Below are 16,187 nucleotides of genomic sequence, written 5' to 3'. Positions count from 1 at the left end.
AGGTCAGTCCAAAAAACATGTCTACATTTTTGGTCTGGCTACTCACTCTGGCTGCATAATGGGGTAAGAAGCAAGCACACACCAAATTTCCACCATCCATATATTGGTTTCCAGGGCTTCCAGATAGGTATCATGGATGCAAACAGCAGTGCTCTCCAAACCAATCCCAGTAGGTGGGTGTAGGAGACACTGGAGTGCACTCAAGTATGACTTAATAGCTTCATGTGGCAGCTGAAAACAGTCAGAGACAGCAGCAACACTTTTGAGGTCATCTAACCTGTCCACAGCCATGACCTTTCTGACAGGATTGGGTACTTCGTGCTCCATAAAACGGCAGCCTTTGACAGATTCTATTTAAAATAATAATTTCATTTCAACTTTCATGTGAAGGATAATGGAAAACTGAATAATTATTTTCCAAGTATGCTGAAGCATACCTTTATCAGGTGGACTTAAGTGAGAAACTACATATCTATACATACATAGATAAAGTAGAAGTTAAGGAGGAATAAAGAGGATTAAAGACAGATTTTAGGATTGATGTGGATATCAGGAAGGTAAAACTGTTATGAAGGGAGATATATGGCACCTACTAGGAAAGTGTTAATATATTCTCTGAAAAATAAAGACATCATGATTAAATGAAACACAACCCAAATAAACCCTTCCATTATATTAAAGTAAGAATCATCAGGACAGATCTTGACAGTAAGTTGATTTCAAGTCTGCAGAAGTCAAACTCTACTGACGATTTTACAGAGGAATTTTAGACAATATTTAAAGTTGCCACCACATGGTTCAACAGTTTTTGTCCTGTGCAGCTGTCAGTAGCCTTAATGAGGGAAACCTCTCAGCAAAACAGCAATCTGCCTGGCTGGCAGATGAACAACCGTACTCCTTGCAGCTGTTGGAAAAATCAAAACCAGAATTTTTGAAATTCCACTTAATGATCATCCACAAAATTTCATTTATTCATTCTAGTTAGATTTGTGAATAAGTTTGTTAATTTGACCTAACATCTCATAGCACTATCCATTACCTCAAGCTCAGCACAAATAAAACAGATGACCACGTCCTTTTTTGAAAGCCCTGTCATGTCTTTCCCCCTCATGATGAACACCACCATTCTGCCCATCACCGCCTAAAGCCTGGCATCCTTTTTAATGATAACTACAGAGCATTTGAAAAACAGGCTGTTACCATGCTCAGCTCCCCATCTACCGTGACACTCAGCCAGACTTCGCTGTGCTGTGCATTCCCAACCTGTCTACGTACATCTTATAATGAGACTGTATGCTTTTCCAGTCAGCAGCCTTCTCTGTTTTACCTATATAATACATATAGCACAACTACATCTTCAAACAAGCTTTTAGCTATTACAGTAACACAACGACAGAACTGACAAAACAGCTGCAATGTTATTTTAGCAATTGTAAGATTTAGTTTTTACACTACCTGTATCTTTGGATCCTGGTGCATGTTCAGTCACATCCAAGTCCTTTTTAAGGGCATGCTCAGATAATAATTCAGTGCCTAAAGAACTGCATTTCATAGAAGGTGCTGCTTCAGGTGTCCTCATTAAAGAAAATGAAACTTTCAGAAACTTTTTTCTGTGACTGACCATGTTTTACATATTATATAACTACTGTTCCTGCATGTTCTTTTTTTTTTTTCTTTTTTTTTAATATATCTTTCCTTTCCTAAAAGTTTCAAACTCTTATTACTCTCCACTTTAAGAAATAAATTAATTTACAAGGGACAAGATTTTGTTTCTTGACAAAATACTATCCTTTTTCTTTTAAAAGAAAAGTGTTGTCTGACTTGCTTGGAGGTGACTCTGGTACTCTGCTGCTATAAAGAGTGAAAATTCCTGATGCCAGGTAAAAATCTCAAGCTTTAGGGGGACTGAGAACTGATAAATAAAACAAAAGCCTTTCATAAAAGTTCACTGTAAAGCCTAAAAAATGCTAATCACATAACTCAAGAAAGGAAAATCTGGGACAAATCAGTATCCAAGTTTAAATTTCATAACAAGGAACCAAATTGACTGAAATTTTGGAGAAGAATAAGTCAACATGGCATACAGGGAGGAGATTACCACCTCCCTATTTTCCGTGAGAGTATAATCTAGGGCATTAGAGAACAATTATGTTGTGTTCTGTGTTGTGACAAAGCCACTTCACATGGATCATGGAGACATCAGTGTGAGTGTTTATGAAATGTTGTGTGGCACAGTGGAAGAGGAGGAAAATAAAACAAGATGAACAGGACAGTGGCAAATATACGAGAAAGGCTAGAAAAAGAGAAATTAATTTCACAGAAAATAAATATCATACATTTTTGGACTTGAACATGAAAAGCTGAGTCAAATGCCAAAATCAGACTTGGTTGTCATGACCTGTCCCCCAGATATTACTTCCTTTTGGTTTTCAGCTTCCCTGGAAGAAGAGCTCACTGTTAGTCACAACAGTAAGCTAACAGAGAACCATCTACCAGTGGCAGGCATGCTAACACTGCTACATGACAATGCCAAAACAAGTCTTGTGCTAAGTGAAGATATTTTGTGTTCCTGTTGATGTCTGCTTCATATTTTTTAAAATTTAAAAATGACAATTGAATGAGTTGATGATTAATATGTTTTCCTTCATCCAATTGTGATATGTCATTACTGTTATCTCACTGAACACTTCCTTTATAGGTTCCATTTCATCTCTCAATTACAGTAAAACTCGAATTGTAGTTATTCTCCCTGCCTTATTTGCTCTTGATTTGAATCCGTTGCATCTGGTTACCACCTGAGGATAAACAATAGATATTTCCACCACCTTTGAGCAGCCATTTGGTAGGCTCTGCTACCTCATATTCAGGTCTTAAGTGTTCCTGAAGGGTCTGCATGTACCTCTGCTAAGAACTTCACCATCAGCCCTCAATTAAGCAATATTATCACTGTAATCAATGACAGTATATATCAGAACAATGAGAAGTATGGTCAGCTTATTAATTGCTGTGAGGGAGGGAACATATAAACTACATTGCTTAGCCAGCATTCCTGCAACAACTTATCTGGTACGTGTACCTAACTTTCATCATCTTTCAGTTGAATGATATATACAACAGACTGATGGCTGAGGCAAATCACAGTTAGAAATACAGGAACACTGGTAAATTAAAAAACAACAAAACCCCCCACCCCAACAGACAATTCTGCCTTACCTATCCTTCTGAAATCAGTGGCAAACAGGAACGGAGCTAGACCCTCACTAGGTCTTTCTGAAAATCTTAATCTACAAGTATAAATTTGTATCAAATTTACAAGACCAAACAGCAATCGTGCTCTTTGCCTTCAAAACCTCCTAGAAAGTATTTGGTAAAAATGCCTGTACCACTACACCATTGTAGACGTCAAATTGCTGACTTGGCCAGACTTCAGCAAGTCTCACCTTTCTTTATTCCACAGCCATGTAACACTAGTAACACCTTTAAGCAATTACATGAAGGCAGAGGCACTGGAGACAAACAGCAAGTAAAGTGTAAGCATCAAGAAAGAAGGGTGGTAGAAATGGAGATAGGAGAAATCCAGAAGAAATCAAGGAATTCCAGTGTGAGCAAAAAAACTGCGGGCTTTTTTTTCTCTGTTTTCAATAAATAAACTTCTGGAAACATTTTCCAAACAGAGAACAACAGATGTATCTGTGTCCATCCAGCAGTTGTGTTCACAAACCTCCACGAAAACCAAACAGCAACACAAAGTGAATCCACTGTTGCTTCCAACAACCTGACACAGTTTAACAGACTGCATCACAGGGAGGATAGCCTCCTGCCTCTTAGGAAGCTCAGGAAAACTGAATAAATGCATGGGAATAACATAATCTTTATTTTCACTGAAAAGTAACGTTCATCCCTTCAGAGCAGCATTTTATTCATAGGTCTTCACATTAAAAGTTGGGCCATATTTTTAACATGACAGAGGATCTCTGGTCTGGAAACCACATTCGCACAATGAATGGGTTTGCACAGAAGAAAAGCAGTTGTTTATACTCTTTTCACAATTTAAAAATTAATTTTTTGGATTCTTCTTTTTTATATTAAGAGATAGTGTTCTTTCAATTAACCAATTACAGTAATAACTAGAGATAATACAGTCTTACGATGGTAGACCAATTAGTCTTAGCTGAGTTTTCAAAAACCTAAAAATGAGCAGAAGAAACACTAGATACCAGCAACTGCAATCTCTGATTAATCATGTTGAATCATGTTAGCAGCAGCAAAACAGTAGCTCAGAAATTAAAGGAATAAGAAATATAAGAGCTCTGTGTGTCTGCTCTATAAAAAGTATCACTTCACTTTTTCATTGGATTAAAAACCAATGTTTTGTATTTGAACTTTAAAGAAAATCGGAAATACAAAGCAATATATACTGGAAAGATATAGTATTGTCAGAAAATCTTCAGACCTTTTAGAGGTATATAAAAATATAACTCTTTCTACAGCACTTAACTAAATATCAACTAAAGAATTTGGAAAAATGACACAAATTACTTTAAATATTAATTGGGCACAAAAATACGTTTATGAATATATTTTAGATATTAAGAAATACAACATTTTACCTACCTTCCCATGTTGAATTCCAGTTTGGTTTTAATCTAAGCCACTCTTCTGTATATTTTCAATTTACTTACAGATCAATCTTTCCAACATTAGTCATGTGCATAAATGTGGGCAAGCATGCAAACTTCTGAAGGACTGATTCAGCAGGAAATCTAAGTGCCCGATCCTGCTCCACTGAAGTAAAAGGGCTATAGATAGATGCATGCTAGAACGGTCTTCTATATTGATCAATATATATCTTAGTGGAGTCACTGGTCTCCCACAATTACTGGTTTTCAAAGAAAGGACTATGAACACCTGTAATAAAGAACTACAGAAGTCTTATTTCCTAACCCATGCCAGGTAACCAAAATATGTGTCTATCAATCTTCGTAAATGTTTGGAAATGCTAACACCTTAATATATGTTTAACAACTTTTAAATTTGGGTCTCAAAAACTAACTGAACCAATATTTATGAGTTGTGACTGGGATTTTCAAAACTGCCACATATATACAGGCAGATCAGAATGGTTTTCACACTGATCTGACCACCCAGAACCCTTCAGCTTTTCTGAAAGTTCTAACTCTGCTAAGAAGAAATAAAAATACCAGTAGCTTGACATTCCTTTCCTTCTCATTAAATGATTATATGTGTTTACAAATGGTATTAAGGACCACCTGTTTTATTTCGCCTTCCATGTTATTCTGGTTTTATTCTTTCACTTTGACTATGTTCCCCCCCTACATATCCTCTTTCTAAATGGAGAATCTGAAAGTTCTGCAAAACTTCTCATGCAAAAAGTGTTTTAAGAATGTAAAAAATTATGTCTTTGAGATTAAGAGCTGAGCATTATGTTATGATCCTCAGTTTTCTATGGTTTTTGTCACTAGGTGGGAGCAGGACTGGGCTATAAAATTATAGCTCCAGCAAAAGGTTCAACAGCTAGTATCTTTAAGTTTTATCATCAAAGGTCATTCGCCAACTACCTATTCCAGTCCAGCTGTTCAGTGGCATTGCTGCTTTCATCAGTAACAATGTTTATATATTTTTTTTCTGTTCAAGAGCTTCCCCCATGAAAAAAATGTCATTAAAATATCATATGAAGTTCATTGCAACACAAAGATTACTCAATGGTTAAAAAAAAAAAAAAAACAAAAAACACTTTAAGCAAAAGTGGTTAGTTCCCATCCTCTCCCCCCTTTTTTTATTTTTTTTTTTTTTATGGACTTTAAACACTAGCATTCCTTAATAAATGACACATTAAATAGAAACACAAAGCCACACAACATGCATAAAAAAGAAGGGTTAAAATGCAACTGTATTTCACAGACACAAGTCACAGTCATTAAATTATCACACATACATTATAACTTATTTATTATTTCAACCTATACAGGCAACATAGCACCGAAATGAAGAAACTTCCTCTAAACTTGATGAACAGTACACAAATATTTGTTTTTTAATTTTGGAAACAAGTATTTTCTTTCATTTTAATCATAATTACTCTAAATGAAATCCACTATCCCAAGTCTGTTTTATGACATTATTTGGGCAGTGACATCTGTTATCAGTTATCTCTGAGAAGGCACCCCTCATTTCCAAAGTTTTAAAAAATTAATAGCATATGCTAACATTAAGATTTCAACCAGTGGGATATTAAATACATGTGCTGTATTGGTAATGAGGTATTTTGGAGTTCGACATTAGGCAGCAGCAGAAGTAGAGGTAAAAGACTGAAGCTGGTTTTGAAAACCAAGTTCACTGATTCTGAATTCCCTTTTAATATAAAAGATTATCTTTAAAGATATAAATACTTTTTACACATTAGAAAAAGTGAATGAAGGCACTTATCATACATAGCAAGATTTTTTTGCATTAAAATGAAAACAAATAAATATTTTACTTATTCAAGTTCGGGTTACTTCTGCTTTTGCAGAAGTCAATGGGATGTCTGACAGTAACAACTCTGGAAGGGGACTAGTATGTCATTTCTTAAAAAATAAATTTATATTAATTAAAAGTAATAATAGATTTCTTCCACTAGTGCAAAAACAGAATTACATTGAAATTATTCAGGAGCAACTAAAAAGAAAACTGAAAAACTACAAAAACAGCTACTTTAAAGAGTGGCCACATTATGTGTCTGAAGGGCAGTAAGTAATAGCAGTAAGATATTTCTGACACTTAAAGGTAACTTAGAAGATGAGCTGATACACTCTTTTCATGCCTATTTTCTCTGAAATCACAAGTAGTACTTATGAAACTACATAAAAATTCTAAGAGTGTGGAAAAAAAATTTATCAACATTTCAGACAAACAAAATATAATTATCTTCTGTAAGGGTCAAATCTTGCCTGTATCACTGACAATAAAGACACCTCAGCACAAATCAGATTTAGACTGTTCCCAAAGAAGTCTGAAAAACTAACATTCTTAAACTGTAGTTTTGTGGGACTTCTTTTTTAATATAATTTGAACAGTTAGTGAAACACTTGTCCATGATACTCAGTTTCTTGACTAACAACAAAGTACAATTGACATGACTAGCTTGCTGTCAGTCTTTTTTTTCTTTTAATAGTGATCGAACAGCATAAAAGCACTCTGCACAAGTACTATTCTTGGGAAAGTTGTGTCTGTCTACTTTTAATCTAAGGTCCCTTTAATTACCAAAAGTATCTTTAAAAAGTTTGAAATAATTAAGAAAAGAATTCTATAGTTATCTGACTTCACAACTGGTATATGGTAAAACTCTGGGACAGACTCCTCATAAGTCTTGACTTTGAAAAGAACTGGATATATTATTTCTCAACTCACAACATAAATGTGAAGTAAAAGAGCAGGAAGCCCAACATGCCAAGAAAACAAATGTAAGAAAACAAAGTGCTAATGACTGCACTACAGTTAACTCATACCATGAGTATTCAAATAAAATTCCAAAGGTAAGTGGTTTTGAGAAAAATCTAACAGAAAATAAAAACCTCAGGATGGACCTTAACTTTGCTATGTTCTGAACTGTAACTCGTAGTGATTAGCAGAGCTGTACAATGACTATATGTGAAACTGTTCAGATGAGGAAACTAGAACACCGCAAAAAGACTGACCGAGAGAAAACTGAGGATGGTGTGGTGGTGAGGCATAACTGTTCATACTCATCACCTTCAAGTTACAGCAGCTTCCTGCGCTGCATCTGCTCAGGTAAGACATGCACGCAGTAAGCTATCTGGTTTCAAAAGTGCTATTATCAGATTTACTGATAATAGACTACTGCAATGACCTTTAGGTAACACGCGGTTACAATCTGGATTCAGTAATCCAGTTATGCATTCTTTCTAAAGGGATAAGAAAGGATGAGAAGCAAACATATCTTTCAAGTTGTGCTCACCTGGTTAAAATGCCTCTGATAAATTTTACGTTGTTATCCATACTCATACAAGAATAAATGCCCTAATGAAATACAAAGCTTCCAGGGTAACATCAACTGCTACCACCAGCTGCCTAAGCAGGAAGCTTACTGTTTGGCTACCTGGCTCTCCCAGGGTTTTGGTAAGTGCTGAAAAACGATGTGGGACTAAAAATAAAAGCAAAAACTTCTAAACAACTCAAAATTCTTGTAATCCAAAAATGTGAGCAAGCTTTCCTCACTGTGTGAAGCTGGAAGGTATTGTCTTCCCACATATCAATAGCCTATTTTATTCTTCCAGTGTAATTCCTCCTCACACTCCATAAAGCCTTTAAGAAAATATATAAAACAATAAAAGCATGTATGTATCAGGAATTTTGAGAAACTTACACTTGTTTTCTATTGCACAGCAGCAATCTACGAGGCATAGAAAGAGACTAGAAATGAAGGTATGACCATTTAACCAAGAGATAAATACCAAAATCTTAAAAGAAACTGAGATAAAAAGGAGAAGATTCAGCTAGTAGTCAAATACAAGCCTTGAAGTGAAGGCACCATAAAAAAAAACTCAATTAAGAAAAGCATACTAGATGAGTAAAAGAGTTATCACCTGTTGAACAGCAGAAGGAACAGTAAAACAAAACATTTTTTGCCCAAGTACCAGGCCAGGCCTTTGGCACTGGAAATTTCCTAACTTGCTACTGTGTGTCAAATTATTTCCTAGTACTGCTAAAAATAGTATTTTATTCTCCAGTATAACTACTTTACATTGGTGTTACACATGAAAGCTTTTCAGGATTGTATATGTATCTGCACTATGTATCTGAAGATGTGTTGTATCTAAACATAACCATTAACCCAACTAACAGCTGATTTGTTTATATTCCCACATAACTTTGTGTCAGGTAACAGATGACTGTTTGGCTAAGAACACTAAAGCACGTGGATGTGGGAAATGCTGTTCAAAGGAAAAAAGGCTCAGTATTGAAAGTAACAAAGCAGCAGTATTGAACTCAATTAAAATAGATTATTCTCTTCCAGCACAAAATTGTTAAACCTAGTCATTACGGTTCAGTTTTAAAACCTTACTGTATCTATACAAATTTGTAATACTCTCTCTTTTCATGATTTAAGTAAAAACCAACTTCTTGTCATTAGGGTCAGAAAACCTGAACCACTCTGATGAACATTAATACAATAAACCAGAAGTTTTACTGCATGGACTAAATACAAAACCCCAGTAATGCACTGTGGAAAGAAGGGATACAATAAAAAACTACACTGGAACAAAGTCCTCTTAGCCAGCTGTCAGAATGCTATTGATTTTTTCTTGACATTATATAATGTGACATATGGTTTCCATACTTTTTAGCTTGTGTTTTATTAATTCTTTCATGAAGTTTTGGATCATTGCCTCAATCTCTTCACCAATGAAACTAGAGTAGTCTAACAGAAAAATATCCAGGATACATGGGCCAAATTTACTGATGGTGCAGCTCCATTAAAATAAGCAGCTATATTTACCTCAAGTATCATTTCACTTATAAATATATTACAAATATGTATATATCAAAATACATACATCTGTAATGTAAATTTTGTATATAAAAAAAAAAGGTAGTGCACTTAGATACAGACCAATTAAGCAATGAAATGTTGAAATCAAATATTTCAAATTTTGAAACACTTGAATTTAGGAATGTTTGTGTAATAATTATCAACCTCATTTACATTAAGAATTTATGCCAATATTCTTTGTAAACAAGTCAGAACCCATCAAGATGCACAGACTGGGTGTAAATCCACCCTGTTTCCTTTGGGTTTGGATAAAAAGGCAAGGGGAAAAAAAAAAAAAAAAAAGCAAGCATGATTCAGGTTTTACTAAAGAAAATACTCTTAGAAATTTGCACAAAACTAAGAGGGCAGAAGATGTAAACTAAATTCCAAGAAGATTATTGTCAGAGTCTCTCAATGACCTCCAGATTAAATGAATTCAAGTTACAGGCAAAAGGATGTGTTTCCAAGTCATTCTCCCTGTACAACTTCAGAGTCTTCCTGACTTGGATATCATGATAGGAAAATTCTGGACTGAATTAAAGTTTCAAAACTTCCAAGAATCACAGTTTCTGGATATGCATAATATTTCTGAGAAAGTGTTCTGCAGTGGTATGAGCCTTTTAGAATTTGAGACTTACTTGCTTCACATCCAATTGGACAACTGCAGAAACTGGCTACAAAGGAGTATACAGCCTTTAAGTTTTGTAATGGTCAGCTTCAGTAGCCATAGACAGATACTATAAAGTGTAACAGCTTGTAGCTGCTGAACTGCAGAAAGCATCAACCAGAATTCTGGCTTCAAATCGTAAACAGAGCCTTCCTTGCAACTGCCCTATTGTTCATTTACAAGACACATTTTATTTTAATTACATTGTGTAAAATGAATCAAAACCTGAAAGAAATGTACTTAAAAAGCATATTGCTAAAATTCTTCTATCCTCAAATTTATAGTGATAACTAGTAGAAGAAATTAGCATGCCCCAATATGGAAGAAAGCATAAAAGACACTGACAACTGAAAACCTAGAACGATCCTTTTATGTGGTGGAGCAGGTTCTTGACTCAGGACTCTGAATTAGTTTTAACTAATTTGACTTTTTCTGAATCTATTTCTGTTGGAATCTAAAATCCAAGAGGAAAGTATCTGGCTATGTAAAAAAGCTAGAATAATCCGTGAGCAAAACTTTTAGTCCAGACATGGTTTAGACAAAGCTACATCAGAATAAGGAAAAGGTTTTTAAAGCAATTTCGATACCCATTTCTGGACTGGCCGATCCAAAGACAGGGACAGCATTCAATGAATTGTTCCAGGTAAAGCAATTGCTCAGAAATTCCCTTCCTTCTCCTCACCCTCTCCATGTACTACATTTGTGCCATGCATGCCAGAAGCAAAAGATGGTAGAATCTATTCTGACAAATTACACTACACGCATTAAGTCTTGCATTTCAGTTTCTACTTATATTTTGACATTGGAATCTCACTAGTTGTCATGGTTTGAGCCACGTAGATATCAAAGTGTAATGCATTGCTTTCCAGACACATAAATAGTACTCAATACTTCTATTGTTTTACCTGATTCTTGCTGTCTTTATAGAGAAGGGAATAAGTGTAGATGTGACATGCTTGATGGCTCCAGCCTCCAGAGAGTGTCCAGCCACTAACAGTCCCTTATACTAGAGCATATTGTATGTCAGAAAGGCATAAGGTAGGCAGAGCCATGATCTATCACCAAACTATCACATCACCACTGACACGTGAAGGCTAAACAAAGACATTTACGCTAGGCTACAACAGTGTTTCTGTAAGTAAAGCTTTCACTCTCTCACAATAGTCATCCTCAATGAATAAATTTTGATCTGTTTAAACAGCAACAAAAATTAACTGAAGTTTGCGTGTTGGCAGCATTCAAACTAGCTAAATTACTGAGAAATGACAGCCTGTTTAATATGTGAGCCTGCTTTTATTTCCTGAATCTGCTACATTTGTTTCTGCACACCATGTGATAGCATGATGAAATTAAAACTATTACTGAATAACCACAGAGCTTTCACTCATACATAAAACACAGACTACAAACTCTCTCTGATGACTAGATTCCATTCTAAACTTAGTCTTTGAAGGATTAAAATGGCTTTTTATGTCAACTGAGATATAAAGCAACATGAAAATCTTTGCAAAACTAACCGACATGTAATATTTACAATATACTACATTAGCTTACAGGTAACCTAATAATGCAGGACAAACTGCTTTACTCAGGGAATTAACAGCCTGTGAATAACTTTCAATCTAAAAGGAAAACAAACATTGAGTTCAAAGGCAACTGTGTGCTGGATGCCCTGCTTGTTTTCTCAGCACCTGAAGTTCATGTATCAATTAAGCATTAGCAAGTCACCACTAATTATATTGCTAACAGCTAAATAAGATACACTGGTGTCTGCTAAACACAAACCCAAAACTCTGTTTTGCACAGTGGAAGAAGGAGATAACTGTGGTAAATTATTAATTCAAACTTTAAAATGAAAGATTGCAATAAATTAGAATAGGTTATATAAACACTAATAAATTAAAGTTGAAATTGGGCAACATTTAGAAAATGTTTCCATGTTAATTCAAAGAACCAAATTGCATAATTATACTAATAGTAAAAAAAAAAAAAAAAAACAAAAAACAAAAAACAAACACAACAAAAAAACCTGGTGTCCTAGCTCATCTCCCAGGAATATTAATGACAGGTTTTTAACTGATTTTGATGGAACCAAAACTGGATCCAACCTCCTTTGATTGTCATTACTCTCCGTAGAATTTATCACAATAATAAATATCATTGTCAAATTCACTGCTTGAGAAATATAATGTATTCTATATTGTAGAATTTGCTATGATTACTTCGGTATGTTAATAATCTACTAGTGGTAATTTTAAAGATTAATGGTGATTACTGTAGGCATTTTTACACATTAACAGACAGTGACATGTAGACAATAACATATAGTTACATAATAATTATACATAGACAGCTTTAATTAGTCACTGTTTTAAAACCACAAATATAAACTTTTATACACAAATATACATGTAATACGGAGTAAAATGTTTGATGACAGAGTGTAATATACATGTGTGAGTTATTTTATAATTAAATATACTATTAGAAAAAAAGTTATGCACTAGAAAGCTTTTTTTTTACAAATATAAATATGTAGATAATACTACAGTGTAAATTACAGCATATACTTTTCAATTTAAACACAGATCAGATCATCAACCTTCAAAATAGAATAACCTGTTAGGTATTGCTATCATCTATGATGGTTTCTGATAATTTTCAAAATATTCCCTATGATGTTTTATAGAGCATGATACTGTTCCCAATGAAGTAAATGGCTGTTTCCCATTTAATTCAATGACTGCAGGAACAATTGCTTAATAAAACTACATAGACTATATTTCATATGCATTATTATTTCACTGTTATTAAATAAAATAATGATATATTTTTTAAAAGGCAGGGGGAAATAGAGTGACAGAAAGAACAAGAAAGCAAAAAATATTAGTGAATGCTATCGTACCGATTTCCATGGTCCCCGATGCCATGAAACATCACCAGGGCAAGAATGCACATTACATTGTGCCATATTAGGTGGCTTGTCTAGAATTTCACAGTTTTGATCACCCAACATTTGGCCAGTAGGAAGCTGACAAATCACCAGTCTTGTCTTTATTCCATCTCCACAAGTTTGAGTACACTGAAAGACAGAATTTCATATGCAACACTTCTGTTGAGCCAACATCTACCATTAAACCAAAACGATATAGCAGTAATCAGTAAATGTAATTATTTATTATGTCTATTTTCATATTCTCTGGACACTCAATTCAAGAATAAGGACTTACTGTCTAATCTCATAGAATGAATAAACTATTCTCTCATCAAAACATTTACCAAACTAGATTTTTATAGTTTATAAAGTGATTTTCTACAAGAAGTCTCAGTTACAGAGAAACTAGTCTATCAAGGAGAAGTAGCCATTTGTGAGAATGGAAATTGGTGCTAAAACTAGTTTTCTCTGCCAGATAATAAAAAAAACCTCAGACATTGGGCACAGTTTCTCATTGTCTAACTTAGCCTGTATAAGTGTAAAATGCTTGCAGGTTCTGTTTTCTGGGTTTTAGTTTCCATGTAATTCTGCAATACCAGGCAAAAGTACTAATCCTCATTTCTAACAAGCTATTAAAAACAATCTGTTCAAAAGTGAGCATGTTCCAATAGTGTATAGCTTTTTACTGTATTTCAGAGATTCTAAATTGGACAAAAACTGCAGCATGTGCATTAACTGGATCCCAAGTCTGCTGCTATGGACAGAAAAAACCACTGCACTCAGACTGGCCTTGAGAACTAAATGGCTAGATTTAGCCAAAATGAGGGAAAAATAAAAGGAAAATGAAAGTCACTCAATTTTTCTTCTTTTCCCAACTCTGGATATTGATGTATCAAGAATAAGAGGGCAAGAATAGCAAGAGGTTAGATTAGAATGAATGCCAAACTAACCAGCTTTACTGCTTTCTATAGTCTTTGAGCAAGAATACATGGTTAAGATATGACATTACATGGCATGGAGAAATCATTCTTTGTCCAATAGTGTATAATGTTTCATCAAAACATTCTAATCCAGGCACACCTTTTAGATGCATGATCCCATTTTCATACTTCTAATTTGTAATTACAAACCAGTAGATAGTACTGCTTGCACTTATTCTAGTCTACCTATGAAATTTGATGTAATAAACTTTCTTTATAGCTTCTTGTGTTCATTTTTTTTCCTTAGACTACCTATTACACTGAAGTCTTTCTGCATACAATTCATCTTTTCATAAATTAAAACAATTTTGTACGTCTCAAGATTCAGGATGCTACTGCAACACTCAACTATATGCTATACATACTTCGCCTCACACAATACTTACTTCTTTTGGATGTATATTTACACTACTGTTCTGGATTTGATCAAGGAACACAGTTTAGATAAATGGATTGAAACTCATTCTTTTTAAATAAATTTAAAAATGGTGTTTAGTTCCATTCACAGTCAAATAATTATGTTACAATTTCTAAGCTTATGTGGTAAATAATGTTTCCCTTTGAAAGTGAAATGATCTTACTTCTCCCCAGTTCCCATAGTTCCATCGTGGGCAGGGTCCAGAATCACAGTGTCTTGACTCTGGAGGTTTTGTTGCCTCGTCACAGTAACTAGCACTTCTTCCTTCCTCATCTTGACATACTACAACTCGACGGTGAAATCCACCTGCACAAGTACTAGAGCACTACCAAAACATGTAAATATATGTATCATCATTGCATAATCAGAAAAGCATAAAATATGTTAGTTAACTTAAAATTCTTATTTAATCTTAACTTTCAAAACAGAAATTTGCAAATAAAAATTCTACCATGAGTTTTAAAATTGAAATCACAGAAAAACTACATTTTGAATTTAATTATAATAATTTTTAAAATAATTGTGCTTCTCTTTTGAACAAATATGTACTGCAGTAATATTCCAGAAATGTCAACACACGTGAGACAAATTAATATATTAAATAAATAATTCTTACTGCCCCCCAGGGTCCAGTTCTCCATTGATATCCTCCCACAGAGGGACGGTTCCACTGGTTTATATGGTCTTGTGGATGGTGTATTGGAAGGTAACCTATTTCTGGAAGTTGGCTTGGATGGTCATGTATATTTGGAATATGATGATACACTGGTGGACATGGTGGCATGTTACATTCTTGTTCTTTGGAAGGTCGGCCCTCAGGATCACAGTATTTCTCGTTGATTTGTTGATGATAGTTGACGCAGATAACTTGTCTTGTTACTATTCCACTATCACACGTAACTGTGCACTGACCAAAAATTAACCCAACATTTGTGACAGAACATTGATAATTAATAACTAAAGACATTTATTTTTACTTTTGACAATAAAAAAATGTATACTTTTTTTTTCAAGGGATGCAATTTCAATTACACTTGCCCCAATTTCCTGGGGCATTCAGAGACTTTGGACAATAATCTAAATAGACACATTAAAAAAAAAAAAATTACAATTAATACTTACAGGGGACCAATTTCCAACTTGCCACTCTCCACATGGGCTAAAGCAACTTGAAATTTCAGCTGGTCGTGGTAAATGAGCACAGAAAGATTCATCTGCTATTCCTCCATGAGCATCTCTACAACTCACATAGCGAGCACGATCACCCTTCCCACAGGATGCGGAGCACTGTCAGAGAACAATGCAAGCTCACTGCACTTTAAGAGACCAAAACAAGATCATGCAAGCATCTAAAACATTAACATAGCTTAGTATCAGATTGATTTTACAATTAAACACTGAGAACTAGATTTCCATCTCACACTGATAAAGCCATGCATTCAGGAACTGAAATTAAATATTATGAAATGAAATATTACTGGATGGTTTAGGCCTTAAGAATTCCAACTGACTTGGAACTGAATGCATGGCCTCAATTCTTGTGAAGCAATTCAGAGTATCTGAATAGATAGCATTTCAATTGTAACATGGAATCATTATACAGTAGCAAAAGCAATTTTTTCTATTTTTAATAA

The 16,187-nt window shown here is 34.5% G+C and overlaps 1 protein-coding gene across 2 annotated transcripts in view; it reads right to left on the bottom strand.

Annotated features, from left to right (window-relative positions):
- ADAMTS20 (ADAM metallopeptidase with thrombospondin type 1 motif 20) overlaps nucleotides 1–16,187 on the bottom strand; it is a 103,845-nt gene that overhangs the window by 24,180 nt on the left and 63,478 nt on the right. For both annotated transcript variants that reach the window (XM_042792774.1, XM_042792775.1), the window contains exons 25-28: nucleotides 15,676–15,840; nucleotides 15,170–15,460; nucleotides 14,717–14,878; nucleotides 13,126–13,302 (exon numbers count right to left, since the gene is read on the bottom strand). In XM_042792774.1, the coding sequence (XP_042648708.1) occupies nucleotides 13,126–13,302; nucleotides 14,717–14,878; nucleotides 15,170–15,460; nucleotides 15,676–15,840 (795 nt within the window). The remainder of the gene's footprint in view (nucleotides 1–13,125; nucleotides 13,303–14,716; nucleotides 14,879–15,169; nucleotides 15,461–15,675; nucleotides 15,841–16,187) is intronic.

This window comes from Tyto alba, unplaced genomic scaffold (genome assembly GCF_018691265.1).
Source record: "Tyto alba isolate M040663 unplaced genomic scaffold, T.alba_DEE_v4.0 Super-Scaffold_2, whole genome shotgun sequence".
NCBI lineage: Eukaryota > Metazoa > Chordata > Aves > Strigiformes > Tytonidae > Tyto > Tyto alba.
Note: the sequence above shows the minus strand (reverse complement) of the source record. Positions and strands in the feature narration are given on the sequence as shown.